The sequence below is a fragment of the Vidua macroura genome, chromosome 4, assembly GCF_024509145.1.
Source record: "Vidua macroura isolate BioBank_ID:100142 chromosome 4, ASM2450914v1, whole genome shotgun sequence".
Taxonomy (NCBI): domain Eukaryota; kingdom Metazoa; phylum Chordata; class Aves; order Passeriformes; family Viduidae; genus Vidua; species Vidua macroura.
Genome location: NC_071574.1, coordinates 53,843,603 through 53,860,001, shown reverse-complemented (window position 1 = coordinate 53,860,001; position 16,399 = coordinate 53,843,603). Strand labels below are relative to the sequence as shown.

The 16,399-nt window shown below is 40.2% G+C and overlaps 1 protein-coding gene across 1 annotated transcript in view; it reads left to right on the top strand.

The window, feature by feature from the left end:
• Positions 1-302: 302 nt before the first annotated feature.
• The window catches only part of PCDH7 (protocadherin 7), a 267,841-nt gene continuing 251,744 nt past the window's right edge, over positions 303-16,399 (top strand). Inside the window, exon 1 of the mRNA XM_053976475.1 lies at positions 303-3,473. Within this exon, the coding sequence (XP_053832450.1) occupies positions 303-3,473 (3,171 nt within the window). The remainder of the gene's footprint in view (positions 3,474-16,399) is intronic.

Sequence of the window (16,399 nt, the reverse complement as noted above, 5' to 3'; positions counted from 1 at the left end):
GAGGAGAAGGGGGAGGAGGAGGAAAATCCCATCCTATCTACTGAGATGAATCTTTAAAAAGCAAAATCCACTGTCCCGTGAACTGTAAGTATATCGCAACTGGAAGGCAGGGATAGCAGCAGAGGAGCCAGCAGCAGGGTTTTGACCAACAATTGCACCAGTCATGAGACAATAAGTTTCCAGAAATAGAAGGATTTATAATTGATCACCTGAACTCTCAGCCTCACTGTTGGCTTATTAGGGGAGTTTACTGGGGAGCAGGTGGGAGTGAGAGGAGGGCGGGGGGGTTCGGTACGAGGAAGATGAGAAAGATGCGGACCCTCCTTCGCTTTGTGCATTGCTGCTGCTGCTGCTTCTTGTTCCTCCTGCCTCCGCCGCTCTGGGTCAGCCTCGCAGCGGCTAAGCAGCTCCTGAAGTACCGGCTGGCCGAGGAGGGACCCGCCGACATCCGCATCGGCAACGTGGCTTCCGACCTGGGGATCGTGACGGGCTCCGGAGAGGTGACATTCAGCCTGGAGTCGGGCTCCGACTATCTCAAGATCGATAACATGACCGGGGAGTTGAGCACCACAGAGCGGCGCATCGACCGCGAAAAGCTGCCGCAGTGCCAGATGATCTTCGACGAGAACGAGTGCTTCTTGGACTTCGAGGTGTCGGTCATCGGCCCCTCGCAGAGCTGGGTGGACCTCTTCGAGGGCCGGGTCATCATCCTGGACATCAACGACAACACCCCCACCTTCCCTTCCCCCGTCCTCACGCTCACCGTGGAGGAGAACCGGCCCGTGGGGACCCTCTACCTGCTCCCCACCGCCACCGACAGGGACTTCGGCCGCAACGGCATCGAGCGCTACGAGCTGCTGCAGGAGCCCGGCGGGGACGGCGGCCGGCGCGGCGGCGGGGGGGGCTCGGCCGCGGCGGCCCCCGAGAGCGCCCCCTTCCCCGGCGGCAGCAAGCGGCGGCAGGAGGCGGAGGCGGCAGCCCGCAGCAGCGTCTTCGAGCTGCAGGTGGCTGACACCCTGGACGGAGAGAAGCAGCCGCAGCTGATCGTCAAGGGGGCGCTGGACCGGGAGCAGCGGGACTCCTACGAGCTCAGCCTCCGCGTGCGGGACGGCGGCGACCCTGCACGGTCCTCGCAGGCCATCCTGAGGGTGCTGATCACCGACGTGAACGACAACAGCCCCCGCTTCGAGAAGAGCGTCTATGAGGCGGACCTGGCGGAGAACAGCAGCCCTGGGACCCCGATCCTGCAGCTGCGGGCCACCGACCTGGACGTGGGAGTGAATGGGCAGATCGAGTATGTCTTCGGGGCAGCCACTGAGTCCGTCAGGCGCCTACTGCGGCTGGACGAGACCTCGGGCTGGCTCAGCGTCTTGCACCGCATCGACCGGGAGGAGGTGAACCAGCTTCGCTTCACTGTCATGGCCCGAGACCGGGGCCAGCCCCCCAAGACAGACAAGGCCACTGTCGTGCTGAACATTCGGGATGAAAATGATAATGTGCCCACCATCGACATCCGGAAAATCGGGCGCATCCCGCTCCGGGACGGGGTGGCAAGCGTGGCTGAGGATGTGCTGGTGGACACCCCCATTGCCTTGGTGCAGGTATCTGACCGGGACCAAGGTGAAAATGGTGTGGTGACCTGCACTGTGGTGGGTGATGTACCCTTCCAGCTCAAACCGGCCAGTGAGGGTGAAGGGGAGCCACAGAATAAGCGGAAGTATTTCCTCCACACCTCGGCCCCTCTGGATTATGAAGCTGTTCGTGACTACAATGTGGTGATTGTGGCTGTGGACTCAGGCAGCCCCAGCTTGTCCAGCAACAACTCCTTGCTGGTGCGGGTTGGGGACACTAATGACAACCCTCCCATGTTCAGCCAGGCTGTGCTGGAGGTCTCCTTTCCAGAGAACAACTTGCCTGGTGAGAGGGTGGCCACCGTGGTTGCCACAGATGCGGACAGTGGCAAGAATGCTGAGATCACCTATTCCTTGGAGGCCTCACCCCTCTCCTCAGAGGCACCGGGCAGCATCTTCAGCATTGACCCTGACTCTGGGGATGTGTCAGTGCAGGCAGTGCTAGACCGTGAGCAACGTGACACCTATGAATTTCAGGTGACAGCCCGGGACAAGGGGGTGCCATCACTGCAGGGCTCCACCACAGTGGTGGTGCGAGTGTCAGACCGCAATGACAATGAGCCACGCTTCATGCAGGATGTGTTCACATTCTACGTGAAAGAAAACCTGCAGCCCAACAGCCCCGTGGGCATGGTGACTGTGATGGACTTTGACAAGGGCCGCAATGCCGAGCTCAGCCTCTCCATTCAGCCTGGAGACCACGAACAGGCAGCTGGCATCTTCTCCATTGAGAATGACACTGGAACCATTTTCTCCACTGTCTCTTTTGACCGTGAGCAGCAGACCAGCTACACCTTTAAGGTGAAGGCAGTGGATGGGGGTGAGCCACCAAGGTCTGCCACAGCCACCGTGTCTCTCTTTGTGATGGATGAAAACGACAATGCACCCACTGTCACCTTCCCCAGCAACAGCTCCTACACTGTGCTACCACCCTCCAGCAACATGCGCACCGTGGTGGCCACAGTGGTCGCCACTGATGCTGACACCGGTCTCAATGCTGACCTCAACTACAGCATTGTTGGGGGCAACCCCTTCAAACTCTTTGAAATAGACCCGGCCAGTGGTGTGGTGTCACTGGTGGGCAAGTTGGCCCCCAAGCACTATGGCCTGCACCGCCTGGTTGTGCAGGTGAATGACAGTGGGCAGCCACCCCAGTCCACCACTGCCCTGCTCCATGTCTTTGTCAATGAAAGCCTGTCCAATGCCACTGTGGTGGAGAGCCAGGTGGCCCGCAGCCTCCACACCCCACTGGCCCAGGACATTGCTGGTGATCCCAGCTATGAGCTGAGCAAGCAGCGGCTTAGCATAGTCATTGGTGTGGTGGCTGGCATCATGACCGTCATCCTTCTTATCCTCGTGGTGGTCATGGCCCGCTACTGCCGATCCAAGGGCAAGCACGGTTACGAGGCCGGCAAGAAGGACCATGAAGATTTCTTCACCCCCCAGCAGCACGACAAGGCCAAGAAACCCAAGAAGGACAAGAAAGGCAAGAAGGGCAAACAGCCCCTCTATAGCAGCATTGTTACTGTTGAGGCTTCCAAGCCCAATGGGCAGCGCTACGACAGTGTCAATGAGAAGCTCTCGGACAGCCCTGGCATGGGCCGATATCGCTCGGTCAATGGTGGCCCAGGCAGCCCTGACCTGGCCAGGCACTACAAGTCAAGCTCACCGCTGCCCACGGTCCAACTGCACCCACAGTCCCCCACCGCTGGCAAAAAGCACCAGGCCGTGCAGGACCTGCCCCCAGCAAACACCTTCGTGGGAGCTGGCGACAACATCTCCATCGGCTCGGACCATTGCTCCGAGTACAGCTGCCAGGCCAGCAGCAAGTACAGCAAGCAGGTAAGAGCGCTGCACCCCGCGGGCCCCAACACGCAGACACACGCACACAGGGCGGGTGAGGGAGCCGGGATGCCCGTCCCCCCGCCTCCCACACTGGCACAGGCACACACCCCGTCAAGGTTCAGTGACCCGTTCAGTCTGGTGCCCCCGCCCCCCTCCCTCCAGGCAGTCAGGTGCACAGACCAACACACAGCACGAAGGAAGAAGAGTCAGACATCTTTATTGCTATTACTATAATTTTTATCATTGCCTCCGCTTATCAGATCCGGCAGCCAACCAGCCCGTCCGTGCAGCCGGTGCTGCCCCGCCGCAGGAGTAGCGGCAGCCGGCCGCGGAGGCCGGGGGGTCTGTCGCTAGTCCCGACAGCGGAATGTAAGGCAGCCTGAGATGCCTTTATTAGCCGCACGCCCAGAGGCCAAACCCGGCGGTTTTAGGGGGGTCGAGGGGAGATCAGGACCCCCCACCAGGCGGAGCCGCCATCCTCCTCCCGTTCCCCGGCCCCGCCTCCATCAGCCTGTCCCGGCACTTCCCCCACCGTGGTGCTTTCCCAGCCTTAGGGATGTGTCAGCTCCGGCTGAGGAGGAAAGTTTCGCCTGGGCAGCCAGTTGTTTCGGGGAAAGGGGGTTGCTGCCTGCCTGACGCTTCCTAAAGCTGTGATGAGAGTGGATTTGCAGTCGCATCGCTGAAGCGTTAATGGCTGTAATTACCGGGTCTTTCATTAGGACCCAAATGGTTAAATAATCTACACAGCCTATCTGCGCTTTAATTTACACCACGGAGATTTGCACTCATTGCAGCAGTTGCTCTGAATAAGCGTTAGTGAGTTTAGAATCTCACCCTAGCAATGGTTTTTTTTTGGTTGTTTTGTTTTTTTTTTTTTTTTGTTTTTTTTTTTTTTTTTTTTCTTTTAATGCACCTCTTGCCTATCTCATGAAATTTCATTCATGCTGAGAGGCCCTAATTTGCTTGCCTAGCTGCCGCATAGCTCTGTCTGTAGTCGTGAGACCTCTCGGGGCGAAATGTGCCTTCAGGGGTGCCACGAGTGGCTGGCTCTGGTCTCGACTGTGTTGGCGGGGCTCGGTTCAGTGAAGCTCCGATAGCCTAAAACTGGTGATGGTAGGGACAATCTTTACAGTCCTTGAAATAAGATAAGGATAGCACAGAGGGGAATCGCGCTTCTAAGTGAAGGCTTCCCTTTATTTTATAAGACGCTTATATACCCTGAACAGAGGTCTGTCCTTTTTTGGGGGAGCACTTTTTGGGTGATAGGACGCATAAGATAACATCCTGAACGTTTTCTCAATTACAATGCACGTTACACAAGAACCTAGAGGCAAATGAATGCTGATTCATGTAACTACACATCCAAGTCTGGAACGGGGAAATTCTGACTAGTTTCACAAAAATACTTTCTTTTCCACTTATTAACATGCAAATATGGTACATGATGACACTTTTTATACTTTGAAATGTTTGCTAGCTTACTAAAATTGAAGTTTTACGAGTGTTGCCAGTATTTGCATTCTGCTCACAAATACTTAAAATACAGTAGCATAAAACTAATTGTGTAAGCCACCCCTCCAGTCTTTCAGGTCACCAAATTAGTGTGATTGTACTATCCACCAGTGCTTTTGTATATGTGGCTTTGCAAGTGATACAGACTTATAGAACGTTTGACACAGTAGTTTCTGTATGATGTATTTAATTAATGCTGTCCTAGAGAGTACATCACAATTTCAGTTTGAGAATAGTCTGTATAAAATCCAAATTACTAAATTCTTTATCTTTCATCTCCTAAGGCTTATTAAGCACAGAGTAGATGATGCCATTTTAGCAAACATTGGAATAAAGGTAGCAGTGGAATATATGCTAATCAGATATCACTTCTTTCTTGATACTGCAATTCATCTAAACATATGGATTATAATCTGTTAAAGTATAGTTTAATTTCAGTGTAAAAGAATGATTTGCATTCTAAAAATAGGAAAGGTAAAGGAATACATATTACAAATTTCTGTCTTGCTTGATAAAAAAAAGCCCAAAATTGTTTAAGATTATAATACAGTAATATATTTTGAATTACTTAATATATTCCAAGGATTTCTTTGGATATAAAATATATGAGAAAACTTAGTAGAAGAAAATGGCTTTATTGCACTTTTACAAAGAAGTGCACCTTGAATTACTCCATTACTTATGTTGTTTGCTGCAAACCAGTTTCTCAGTGTTGATATTTCTCTTGTGTTAAATATTTAGCCTGTTATGAATGTTCACTTATTCAAGTAGTTTATAGGCAGTATTCTAATGCCTTATCTATTTATTTTTAAATATGTAGAGAGTATTTTCACACTTGTAAAGAATGCATATAAATTGGAAATTGTCCAAGAAAACAGTAAAGGTAGTGTTAAATAACAGGCTTTATGGGAGAGTCTATCAATCACAAACCCTCTGTTACCACTTTCCTATGTATATTTGCCAGCTTGTTGCTGAGTGACATTTGTATACTTTTGCTCATTTTACATAGTACTGAGGACATTAAGACTTGCATAAACAATATGTACACTTTTCACATCTCAAACATTGACACAGTATTTCTCAGTTTAGCAGGCAAAACACCTGGGGATTTTTAACACCCAAACCATGTGGAGCTCTTGTTCAGCACAATTGTTTAGAGAGAAATGCAAAGCAGATGCAGATAAAAGGTTCTGATGGGGTGTATATCAGATTGTTTCATAGTTCTGCTTTACATATAGAAAAGAACCAGTAGCATAATGGTATGATTGTGGTAAAGAGACTACTTGAAATCTCAAAGAATACCTTTATTTACTTATTGTCAGTTCCCTTTGTTCTAAGGAGACATTAGACAATGTATAAAATTTTAGAACAAGTAAGTGGACACAGTAGAACATACCTGCTCTAAGTTACTGGAGATGAAAGTGATGCTAATTTCCCATTAGTGTAATTAGAATTGGTAACTGATACTTTCCTATATCTACAATACAGCAGTTAGGAAATAAAGTCTCTACTTACATGACCGGTGCACCCCAGGGAACACAGGTTGTTTTCATTCCCATGATTTGATACTTAATTTTTAAGGTGATAAATTGAACTCTAATATGAGTTTCAAAATACATCATGTTTGACACAGGACTGTATAAGAGAACTTAATTGGAGAAAACTCCAAACAATTTGTAACTCTCCTTCTAACATCATGTCTTTTTCATAAAGTTTAAAACAAAATTCTGTATTCAGCAGACTTCTGACATTTCACAGTCACTATTTTTTAGGAGATCTTTAACAAGTTTAACTCTTATCCTTGTCTTATTTAGCGCGGTATTACTCTGAAATATTCTTTTAGCCTCTCACTTATCAATTCTCTCCTTTACATTAAAGCACTACAAATGCTTAAAACACTTAGCATTCCACAGGTCTTAATCACTTGCCAAAAGTTAAAGCTGTACAGAAGTGTTTTACTGAATGGGGATGAGTTTAAGTGTTTTTCTGGATCATGAATTTAAAATTTAAAACTTCCAGGTGCTGCACATTGCCCATGAGGAGCCTGTATGTTGGGATTTCCAGCAAAGACAGCCAAAGATAATGAAAGTTCAGTGCCTAAGGGGAATCACTTAACAGCTTAGAGAGTTACATACTTAATCATAAGTCTCATAATGAATTTTAATTGTAAATACTTGTTTATTTTCTCATTTAATTACAGATATATTTTTAAAATATATACTTCTCCACCTTTTTGTCTCACAGTGCAAAATAATGTCATATAAGCAGTTTTATTTCAGTGAAAATTTTAATCATGAATCCACACATTACCAACTACTCTTTGAAGAACAAACCTTTTAAACACTCTTTATATGTTTATATTTCTTGGCTATCATCTTGCCTTGGTATCTTTTTTACTTACTTTACTAAGCAATAATTATTGTCTCTTTAAAACACTTCACTTATAATGCTGAGGGGTCTTTTGCTTGTTATTTTCTTAAGAGATATTGGTCACTATAAGTGGAACTTACAGAAACAGTAAAGGAATTCCTGAACAAACATATTTCTGTACTTCAGATATTGGCCTCTTAGCCAACTCTGTAATTCTTTATGAAAAATCCTAATGCATTTTCTCCTTGAAAATGCATTGTTTAATGAAGAAAAATGTTTATCAAACCAGTGTGCTGACACTCTAATTAAAATTATATTCATTTCCTGTAAAGTCTTACTTTCCTGAAAGTGAAATACATAGAAATTAATTTCTGAAAAAAAAAATCCTTGTTCAGTAGCCAGTTAATTTATTACATAAAATTTGAAACATTAGTCAGTCTGCTGCAATATTGCAGAAGCATTTTGAGTAGTTGGTTATCTTATATGTCAATTGTATCTATAAATGAAATGGATCAATTTCCTCATTAACATGCACCCATGCTGCAACCCAGCAGCCTTAATAGGACCCCAAATTCAACCATTAAGGAGGCTCTCAGTTTAACCATACAGGAGGGCATAATCTTTCTTCTTGTTTATGTAAAGACACACACATACACAGAGAGGCTTATCTCAAAGGCTATTTTTTTTTCCCAAACACCTCTAAAGAATAAATTTTTTCACAACTTTAAGCTAAGCAAATACATTACAGTATAATAATCATAAAAATGACAATGTCATTGTGGCACTAACTGCCATGTCAAAAAAAAAGAGAACATTGTTATTGAGTATAAACATTTGCACTGGTGACTTCTTTCACACATTTAACTTCCATACTGTTTAGTGAAAAGCATACAGAAGTATTTTCAATTTTCTGTTCTCATTTTGCATTATGTTAAATATTTTACAATTAGTTTTTAAAAGTGACCCACATTTCACCTTCAGTAGCAAATTATGATGAGAGAGGGTCTAATTAAACATGAAATGGATGTATCATTGATGCTTTAATTATCTTTATTTAACACAAAGTGTTCCACTGATAAGTGCAGCTTTTATTTTTTTACTCTCCAGTAAAATCATCTTGTACAGCGCACAAATGACTAAGTTACCACTGAATCATTCTGCACTCCCAAGAGATGTACAGAGCCAAAAGGGACAGGATCTGAGTAAAGGAGGATACATGCTCTGAATAAGTAAAGAACTGTACTATTATAGGCAAGGGGTAGTAAGAAACATCTTTAAAAGGATAGAATCTGATTTATCAACTCAGACAGCTCTCTGGCATTATACAAAGTGAACTTGGGTTATAACCATGCTTAGCAGCTTTACTATTGCTGTCAGTCTTTATGTTTCTGAATGTGTTTCTTCCTCTTTCTATATATTTTTTTTTTTTAAAGTTTTTATTTAGTTATCTGGTTTTCTAGTATTTGGGATAGTTGTTAGTTTGACCATCAGTACAGCTTTGTTTCATCTCTGCAGCTTCAGACTAATTTTCCTTTAAGCATTTTCTTTCAAAAGTTTAAGAAGGTTTATGTACTTAGTAATATGCTAGGCTACTTTGACATATAAAACTAATCAATTTGGTTTTGCATTAAAATATAAAAGAAAATCAACAAACTTCAGAAGTAGTTAGCATTATAAGTCAACTAAATCCTTGACAAGCACTCTGAACTCTTCACTATAATTGCAAAACATTTTAGTACTTAATTACTAATCTTAACAAGATTAACATAATTTTGACTATATATATAGGGAATACTGATAGAGGCATATGAGCAATCCAGTACAGTATTTAACAGAAAGATTACCTAAGCAAGTCTGCTTCCAACAGACATTTAGAAACTGTTAAAGCTGCAAAATATACTTTTTTCACTCTTAGGCCATATTACATGTAATATGTTCCATGTAATTTATGTTCTACATTTCTCCATTAAAAAAAAAATTACCTTTTTAGATGGTTTTGTTTCAGCATGTGCTGAGAAGATGGTATTTTTCTTCCCTGATTTTTCTTTCCTGGAAGAGTAAATTTATTTTCTATTATCAGATTTTAGACTTTTATAGCATATACTATACATTCATTTTAATCAATAATTGAAATGACAAAAATAGACCAACAGCTACAATCAAGGATCAAAAAATATTTTAAATTATTGTTATTGTTTGTCCATAAATTTACATTATTTAAATTTTTAATTAAGTATGTAAAAGAAAATTGTGACATGCATAAAGATGTGTTTCAAGCTAGGCCTAATTTACTGTTTTCCATATATTTCAGGAAACAGACTTCCCAAGGTCACTTGTATTTTGTTGTTGTGGATGAAAAATATCACAGTAATGCTGGAGTAACTAAGATTAGTGGAGCTTCTGAAATGAGTGACAAGAATCAGAATGGAATAACACCAGAATAATCCATAGGAGATTTTAAATTTTTTAATGTCTTATTTTAATGCAATTTCCTCTAAAAATATTTAACTGAGAGCAGGTCATGAACACAAGTCAAAGTTTCAAAATGTGATTATACTGAAGTATGAGTTAGTCAAGTTCCTGAATTATGTCAGTGATACACACTGAAGTTGTCCAGCTGTGTGGAGATGTGCTTAGCATGAGACATTTGCTCACTCTTACATGGCCATTTTCACTGACAAGAGATCTAAAATTAAAATTAAGAACAACTTTTGAAGGTATTAAAAACCCAAGGGATTAGCTGTATATATAGCACATACAAAAAGTGTGGAGGAACCATTTATTATTACTTTTTGTGAAATGAGAATACAGAAAAACTTTAGAGTAAATTTTGGAGTTTGAACAAAAGAACAATGAAGTTTGAACAAAAGCAATATTCTGGCCCCATTTAAAACTGTAAGGTAGGTAAAAGTGATGTGACCATTATCTTTGTCTTTCAAAATCTAATTTACCTTATTAACTATTAATAAGAGCGAGTATATTTTTTAAAGGCAAACATTTTTATGTCACATGAGATTTTGCTACAGATTTAATATTCTAATGTCTGAGTTTGCAACTGAATGAAATGAATGTGTGCTTGCAAGTAGCATTCTTGCAGTATTAAGAAGCAATAAAATTGGTATTTCTCAATAGACCTTTATCAAGGTCTTTTATTATCTACAGATAATTATGGATAATGTAAAGTTAGTTTTTTAAGGCTAGGTACAGAAGGTAGGTACTAGATGATGCTGAAAATTGCTCATAGATAGAACCAGAATACAGAAATACTGAATCCACTTGCCAAAAATTCAGAGACAATTATATCTTGCAGTCATGTCTGAAGAAATTCCTTTACAGTACCACCTCGTAAGTAAAAAAATTTGCCACCTGACAGCACAAAAATTCCTGAATTTTGAATGGTCATATGATGATTGTGAAGCATCTGCCATAAACTCCATTCAAATTAGATTCTTGACTGGTGTTGTGGCCAGCAAATGTATTGTGTGTTATGTGTCAAATGTTTTGTCTGTTGTAGCACTTCTCAAGAGAAATCCTGTAATTTATTCTGTCTATCCATTTATAAATTTCAAGGTCTCTTCAGCCCTGGAGCAGTGCAAAATATGAGAAGTAGCCCCTACTTCTTTTGGAGAAGCAGAATTACCTTAACACAGAGACTTATCCTTGGGTAAAAAAAAGGGATCATTGGGACAATGCATTTAAAGTGATACAGTCTGGACTAGAATTATGTTTCTGACTTCAGTGTTGTGCTGGACAATGAACTAAAGGAAGTTATGGAGACTGTCATGGTGTTCTGGTTATGGTTCGGCTATCTAAGGGTGAGCATCCTAATGTCAGTTTAGGTAGCTGAAAGTTCCTGTGCTGTCTGCGCAGAGCTGCATGCACAGGGTGTATGACACAAGACCTGGCTGTCTTCTGTGACTCTCTTCTGTAGCTGCAGCTCAAGGCCAAACAAAAAAGCAATCACTAAATTCTTTGGTTTACTTAAAGGAACAATATTTAAAATAAAATTAAGCACTCTGTAAATGTAGTGCACTTTTGGCAGCACTGAAAAATATTTTTTCTGTGAGAACTTCAGCACAATTTTCAATGTGTGTGCCACACACATGCCAATTAATAGAACAGAATCTGCATGTGCAGATACCTGATTACGTATAAGAAATTAACTAAATTTTCATTCATCGTCAGACCTCTCAAGTTGATGTTTATCTCAGGCGAAACTACAGGTAATGCTACTAAAGTCAATCAAATTTAGCTAGTATTAGCTGCAATAAATTGTGTCAGGTGTTGTAATATTCAGAAAATGCTTCATATTAGAATAAAATATAGGTAGAGAAAACCAATTTATCAGTTTGGATGTTAATCCCCTGCATTTAAGTTATCAGCATGTATATAATTTGCAAAATAACAGAGTAGGTTTTTGTCATGCATTACATCCAAATGTAAAATTATCTTTCTAAAAGGGTCTGGAAATGATGTGGCTTTAATAACACTTCAAAAAAGTAAGATTTTAGTATTAAAAGCATTCTTGCTTAAACTAATGGTACAGCAAGAATACATCTGTCAAGCTACCGTTGTTGGTCCCCAGACAGGTCATGGTGTTTGTTCGTGGAGTTGTGTGTTACCCCTTGTAAGCATATTTACAAGAAAGGCTTAGCCTAAAACTATCCTATCAACTTCATAATGCAAAACTTTGCTTCAGATGAAATCTGGCCATTTGTTTAGGAAAATCTGCTTGGTTTATTGCAAGTCCTGTTTAAAAGACTATATTGTACAAGAGAAAATACTTCTGTAGTTTGCAGTCTTTGAAAAGGTGAAAGACAAGAGTTGAAATAGAGATAATAAACCAACAGAAAACTAAAGCATTAGTTCATCTGCTCCTAATATTTTCACAGTGATATTTTAAGCCCCTATTTTACACTTTTGCTATTCACATCTTTTACAGTCTTGCTGGTTTTAACATACATCTGATCTCACCATGTCACACCTGCTCTAAGTGAGGTTACATTGTTTTAAAATTTGAGTAATGAAATAGTTAATTTTTCCTTATCCTTTAATCTTTCCTTATCTCCATCCATGTATTCCAAATTGGTTATAATGGCATAACGTGTGCCGTGTGTGATAGTGAGAGAGGATATCCATCATTCTGCTGGATTAGAAAAGTGCTATTTTCAGTGAGCATGTAATTATATCCAATTGCAGTACAAGTCTACAGAAGGACAGTAATTGATTTACTTGAGAGAGAAATATTTGTTGAATTTTCAAGTAATGTTGTAAGTTCTTATATGGAGGGAATAATTGCACTGGAAACTAGAAATATCTACTTAAAAGGGCAGGACGTGCTCAACCTCTGAACCTCAGCCCAGATCTTGGGTAAGATCTGTTGCACTTTAGTGAATTTTGAAAATTCACTCACATGGCTCCTCTCACTATATACTGAAAGGTTTTACTTTTCTTCCTGCAATATAAGGGCCTAAATTTTAATCGTATTCAGAAGAATTCCATTACATTGAATTTTATTTTAATGGGATTTTTCTTAATATGAGTAAAATTCTAAAAGCTCTAAAGCTATTTCTAGAGCAGGTGTAAATTCTGATGAGTAAAAGTTACAGCAGGGTGAAACAGAGCAGTACTTGTTTTCATAGAGTCTGTAAAATATGAGTGTTTTTCCAAGGAATTGCAACACAAAGTCTGGGTCATGTATTTTGCTCAATTTGTTACTAGATGCATATGAAAGAGAATAGTAGACATATCTGAACTAACTACAGTGCAGATGTGAGTAGTACTTTATAGACTGACAGAGAATTACCACTGATGCGTAGTAGGTGTTTTGCCAGCACATGGGTTTGTATAATGGGGGAGTTCACTCAATATGTTCAGTAACTGGCAGATCCTTGAGCAGCCGGGAAATCACCAGGGCTTGGTAATTCATTCTCTTAAAATTCACCAGGTTCATAAGTAGAAATGATAAGTATGCTACTAAAATACTTGCTACTTGTGGTGTTTTTCTGTGCTTTTATACAAGAATTAAAAAAAAATACACAAGGCAGCTTTAGTTTGGAAGTAAGGGAAACTTGTTCAAGTGTTTACAAAATGGCTCTGCATTTGCTATCCTGTGTTTTGCAGAGATCACTGGACACTTATATAATTTATCTTTTTTTGTGCAACATTGGTTCTTTAAATCATTATTTATAGTCTTGCTGGTATTCTGGATCTTTCTGTTTGTTCTTTAATGCAGATGAGAATATAAGCAACAGTGTGAAATTCCTCTGTGCAGCATAAATTAAGAAAATTTTGTGTCCATTATATTGCAAAATGTTTTATCACTTATGCTTTCATATTCAAGGAGACTGTGTGATGCTTTATTCAGTTACCCTTCAGAAGCTGATGAATGAATTGAAAATTTATCTTGGACTTTCTAATACTGCACATTAGTATACCTTTCTAGGAACCTTGAATACTAAATTTATGTATTTTTTCTATACTAGTTCTTAATTAAATATATGAAGGGACTGAACTCTTTAAATTATATGGTAAACTTCCTGGAGAATTAATGTTACAGAAATATGAAAGGGCTGGCTAAAGCATCACTCTACCAAATGTTTCTAAAAGGCTTTATATATTTATAAGACTTCATGATCTACTATTGATGCAAATTACTAAGGATAAAAGAAAATCCATCTGTTATCAAAGAAAAAAATAAATTAAATAAGTCCAAGGATTTGAAAGACTTAGCATTAAGGACTAAGAATTCATACTTTGTGATGGGTTTATAGTAATTGACAGTAGAAAAGACTTCCTTTTAGCATTTACAATGTGGGTTATTTTTTTTAAACTAAAGAAAATTACTTTGCCATAAAAGCTTCTCATGTAACACATCCTGTCTCATTTCATAATTTCCTATCCTTCACTGAAATGTCTCAATTAAAATATAGCCTACACCATTTCACATTGTGTTGTGCATTGCTAGCTTTATTGTTACCCTTACTATTAAAATGCCTTACTATTAAAATAAATGCTATTTATTTAGCTACTGACCATTTGATTAAATGGTCAGTAGCTAAATAAATAGCATTTAATCAAGAGCTGTTGGTTTTCAATCAGCTAGGAAACAGATTACAGGCCTGAGCACAGATCTAAGGCTAGTGTCTCCAATCTGCAACTAATTGTGCACTGATAATAGCACTGCCCACAGGCAAATCTTACTCGCTGTCCTGATCTATGATAGATTTTCCTGTATGTTAATATTATATCAGATGGAGTAATTTTGTTGCAGTTGCCATATTTAACCTTTCCTTTTTTAACTGGAAATATATATTGTTTGGAGATAGTACCTTCATGTTTAATTTCTGAAAAGAAATGCATAAAAGAGAAATCTCAAGGGAAGTATTATAGCCATGTTTTCCCCTTTAGCTTCTTCTATTAAAACAGTTTCTTCTTTAGAAGATAAAGTACTGCTGATACTTAAAGAAGTACTTATATGTAATATTACATATTCTGTGGCTTATCTCAGGGATTGAGGAACATGTCTTCCAAACTGCAGCAGGAAGCAGTGCTTCACTCCCTCCTGGTGTGTGTGGACTAGCTGTTGGGGGCGGTGGGTCCCTGAGTTCTCTCTGGATCAACTGCAGATCACGTAGTAACTGTATATAGCAGATGTGCAGATTACATCGTTAAGACATTATAAATATTCACATATTTCCAGTGTGAAGTTGATGAGGATGATTAAACACACAGCAGAACCAGTACTGTACCAAGACTTCACAATTTCAGATGCTTCACAAATTCAGATTGCACTGTGAAAGCTGCTTTTAAACATAGAGGGTAGAATAGCAAATACTGCCTGTAGTCAGCACATTATAGTGTTCTGGAAGAAAACTGTCTTCTGAGCTGTGTTCATTGTTCTTGTGAAATGATTCCAACAGTTTCAAATCTTTCTTTTCACCTTGCTAGTTATGCAAACAGCTCTTCACTTTTTTCACTAAAGCAAATGGGAATTGTTCACTGTCACAAATAATAAATAACAAGAGTACCTCATCTGCAGAGCATGGAAGTGATAAAAACACATGCTTATGAATGCTTGAGATTTTGAAGCTATTAATTTTGAACTTTTTGATTGCAGTTCTGTTTTACAAGAGTGGATGCTCTTAGGGCAGCAGTATCCAGTGACAGTGAAGGATTATGACAACATGCGTTTATCACTGTAAGCTTGATAAATTCAGTATAAGAGATGGTCAGAAAATGCCCCTAAACCTGAAGTCATAAAATGTATCTTGCCTTTACTGAACGTTAAAATAGTGAACATTTTTCTATTACTGCTAATGATCTTTTTAAATTAGAATTCAATACTAATATGAGTATGCTTGAGAAGGTTTCTTTGTGCATAAAGAAATGTGTAGCTCTTACCAACATTAGTGAATTTCTTAACATGTACACTGAGGGAATCTAGGAGTTTTGTGAAGAATGCTGTTGTACATATAACGTGTAATCACATATGGAAAGGTCCTTTAAAAAAGGTCAGCAAATACTATAGCAAGTTTGGCATTAATAAAAGTCAGAAGGACTCTTTAGACTTTCAAGAATGCTTTAAAACATTTTTTAAAGGAACTTAGCACTTGAAGTCTAAATTGCAAGTTTGTCTAAAAGTATACTCCCTGATAACTTCTATGTAAATCAAAATGTGGTGTACCGCCTTCCATTTTGAGATTGCACCATTCACAGGTAATAGGAGTGTTTCAAATCAGAAACTACATTTTTGGATTAGGGATAGGAACAGGAATTTCAGTAATAATTGGACAGCATTCTGAAGTGGTATACTGTAAGAAATTAGAAATTAGAATCTGAATACTTAATCTGCAATATTTATGCTCAATTTTCAAGGTGATAACAAAGAAAATAAATCCTAAATTATACAGTAGAAAGTCCTGAATAAGGGAAGCAATTGAGTAAGAACATGTTAGTACTTCATTTTTTTAAAATCTTTATCATTCTAGGGAATTAATCTTCAGCCTTTCTGAAATCCTCACTGAGCTGGTAATTTTTTT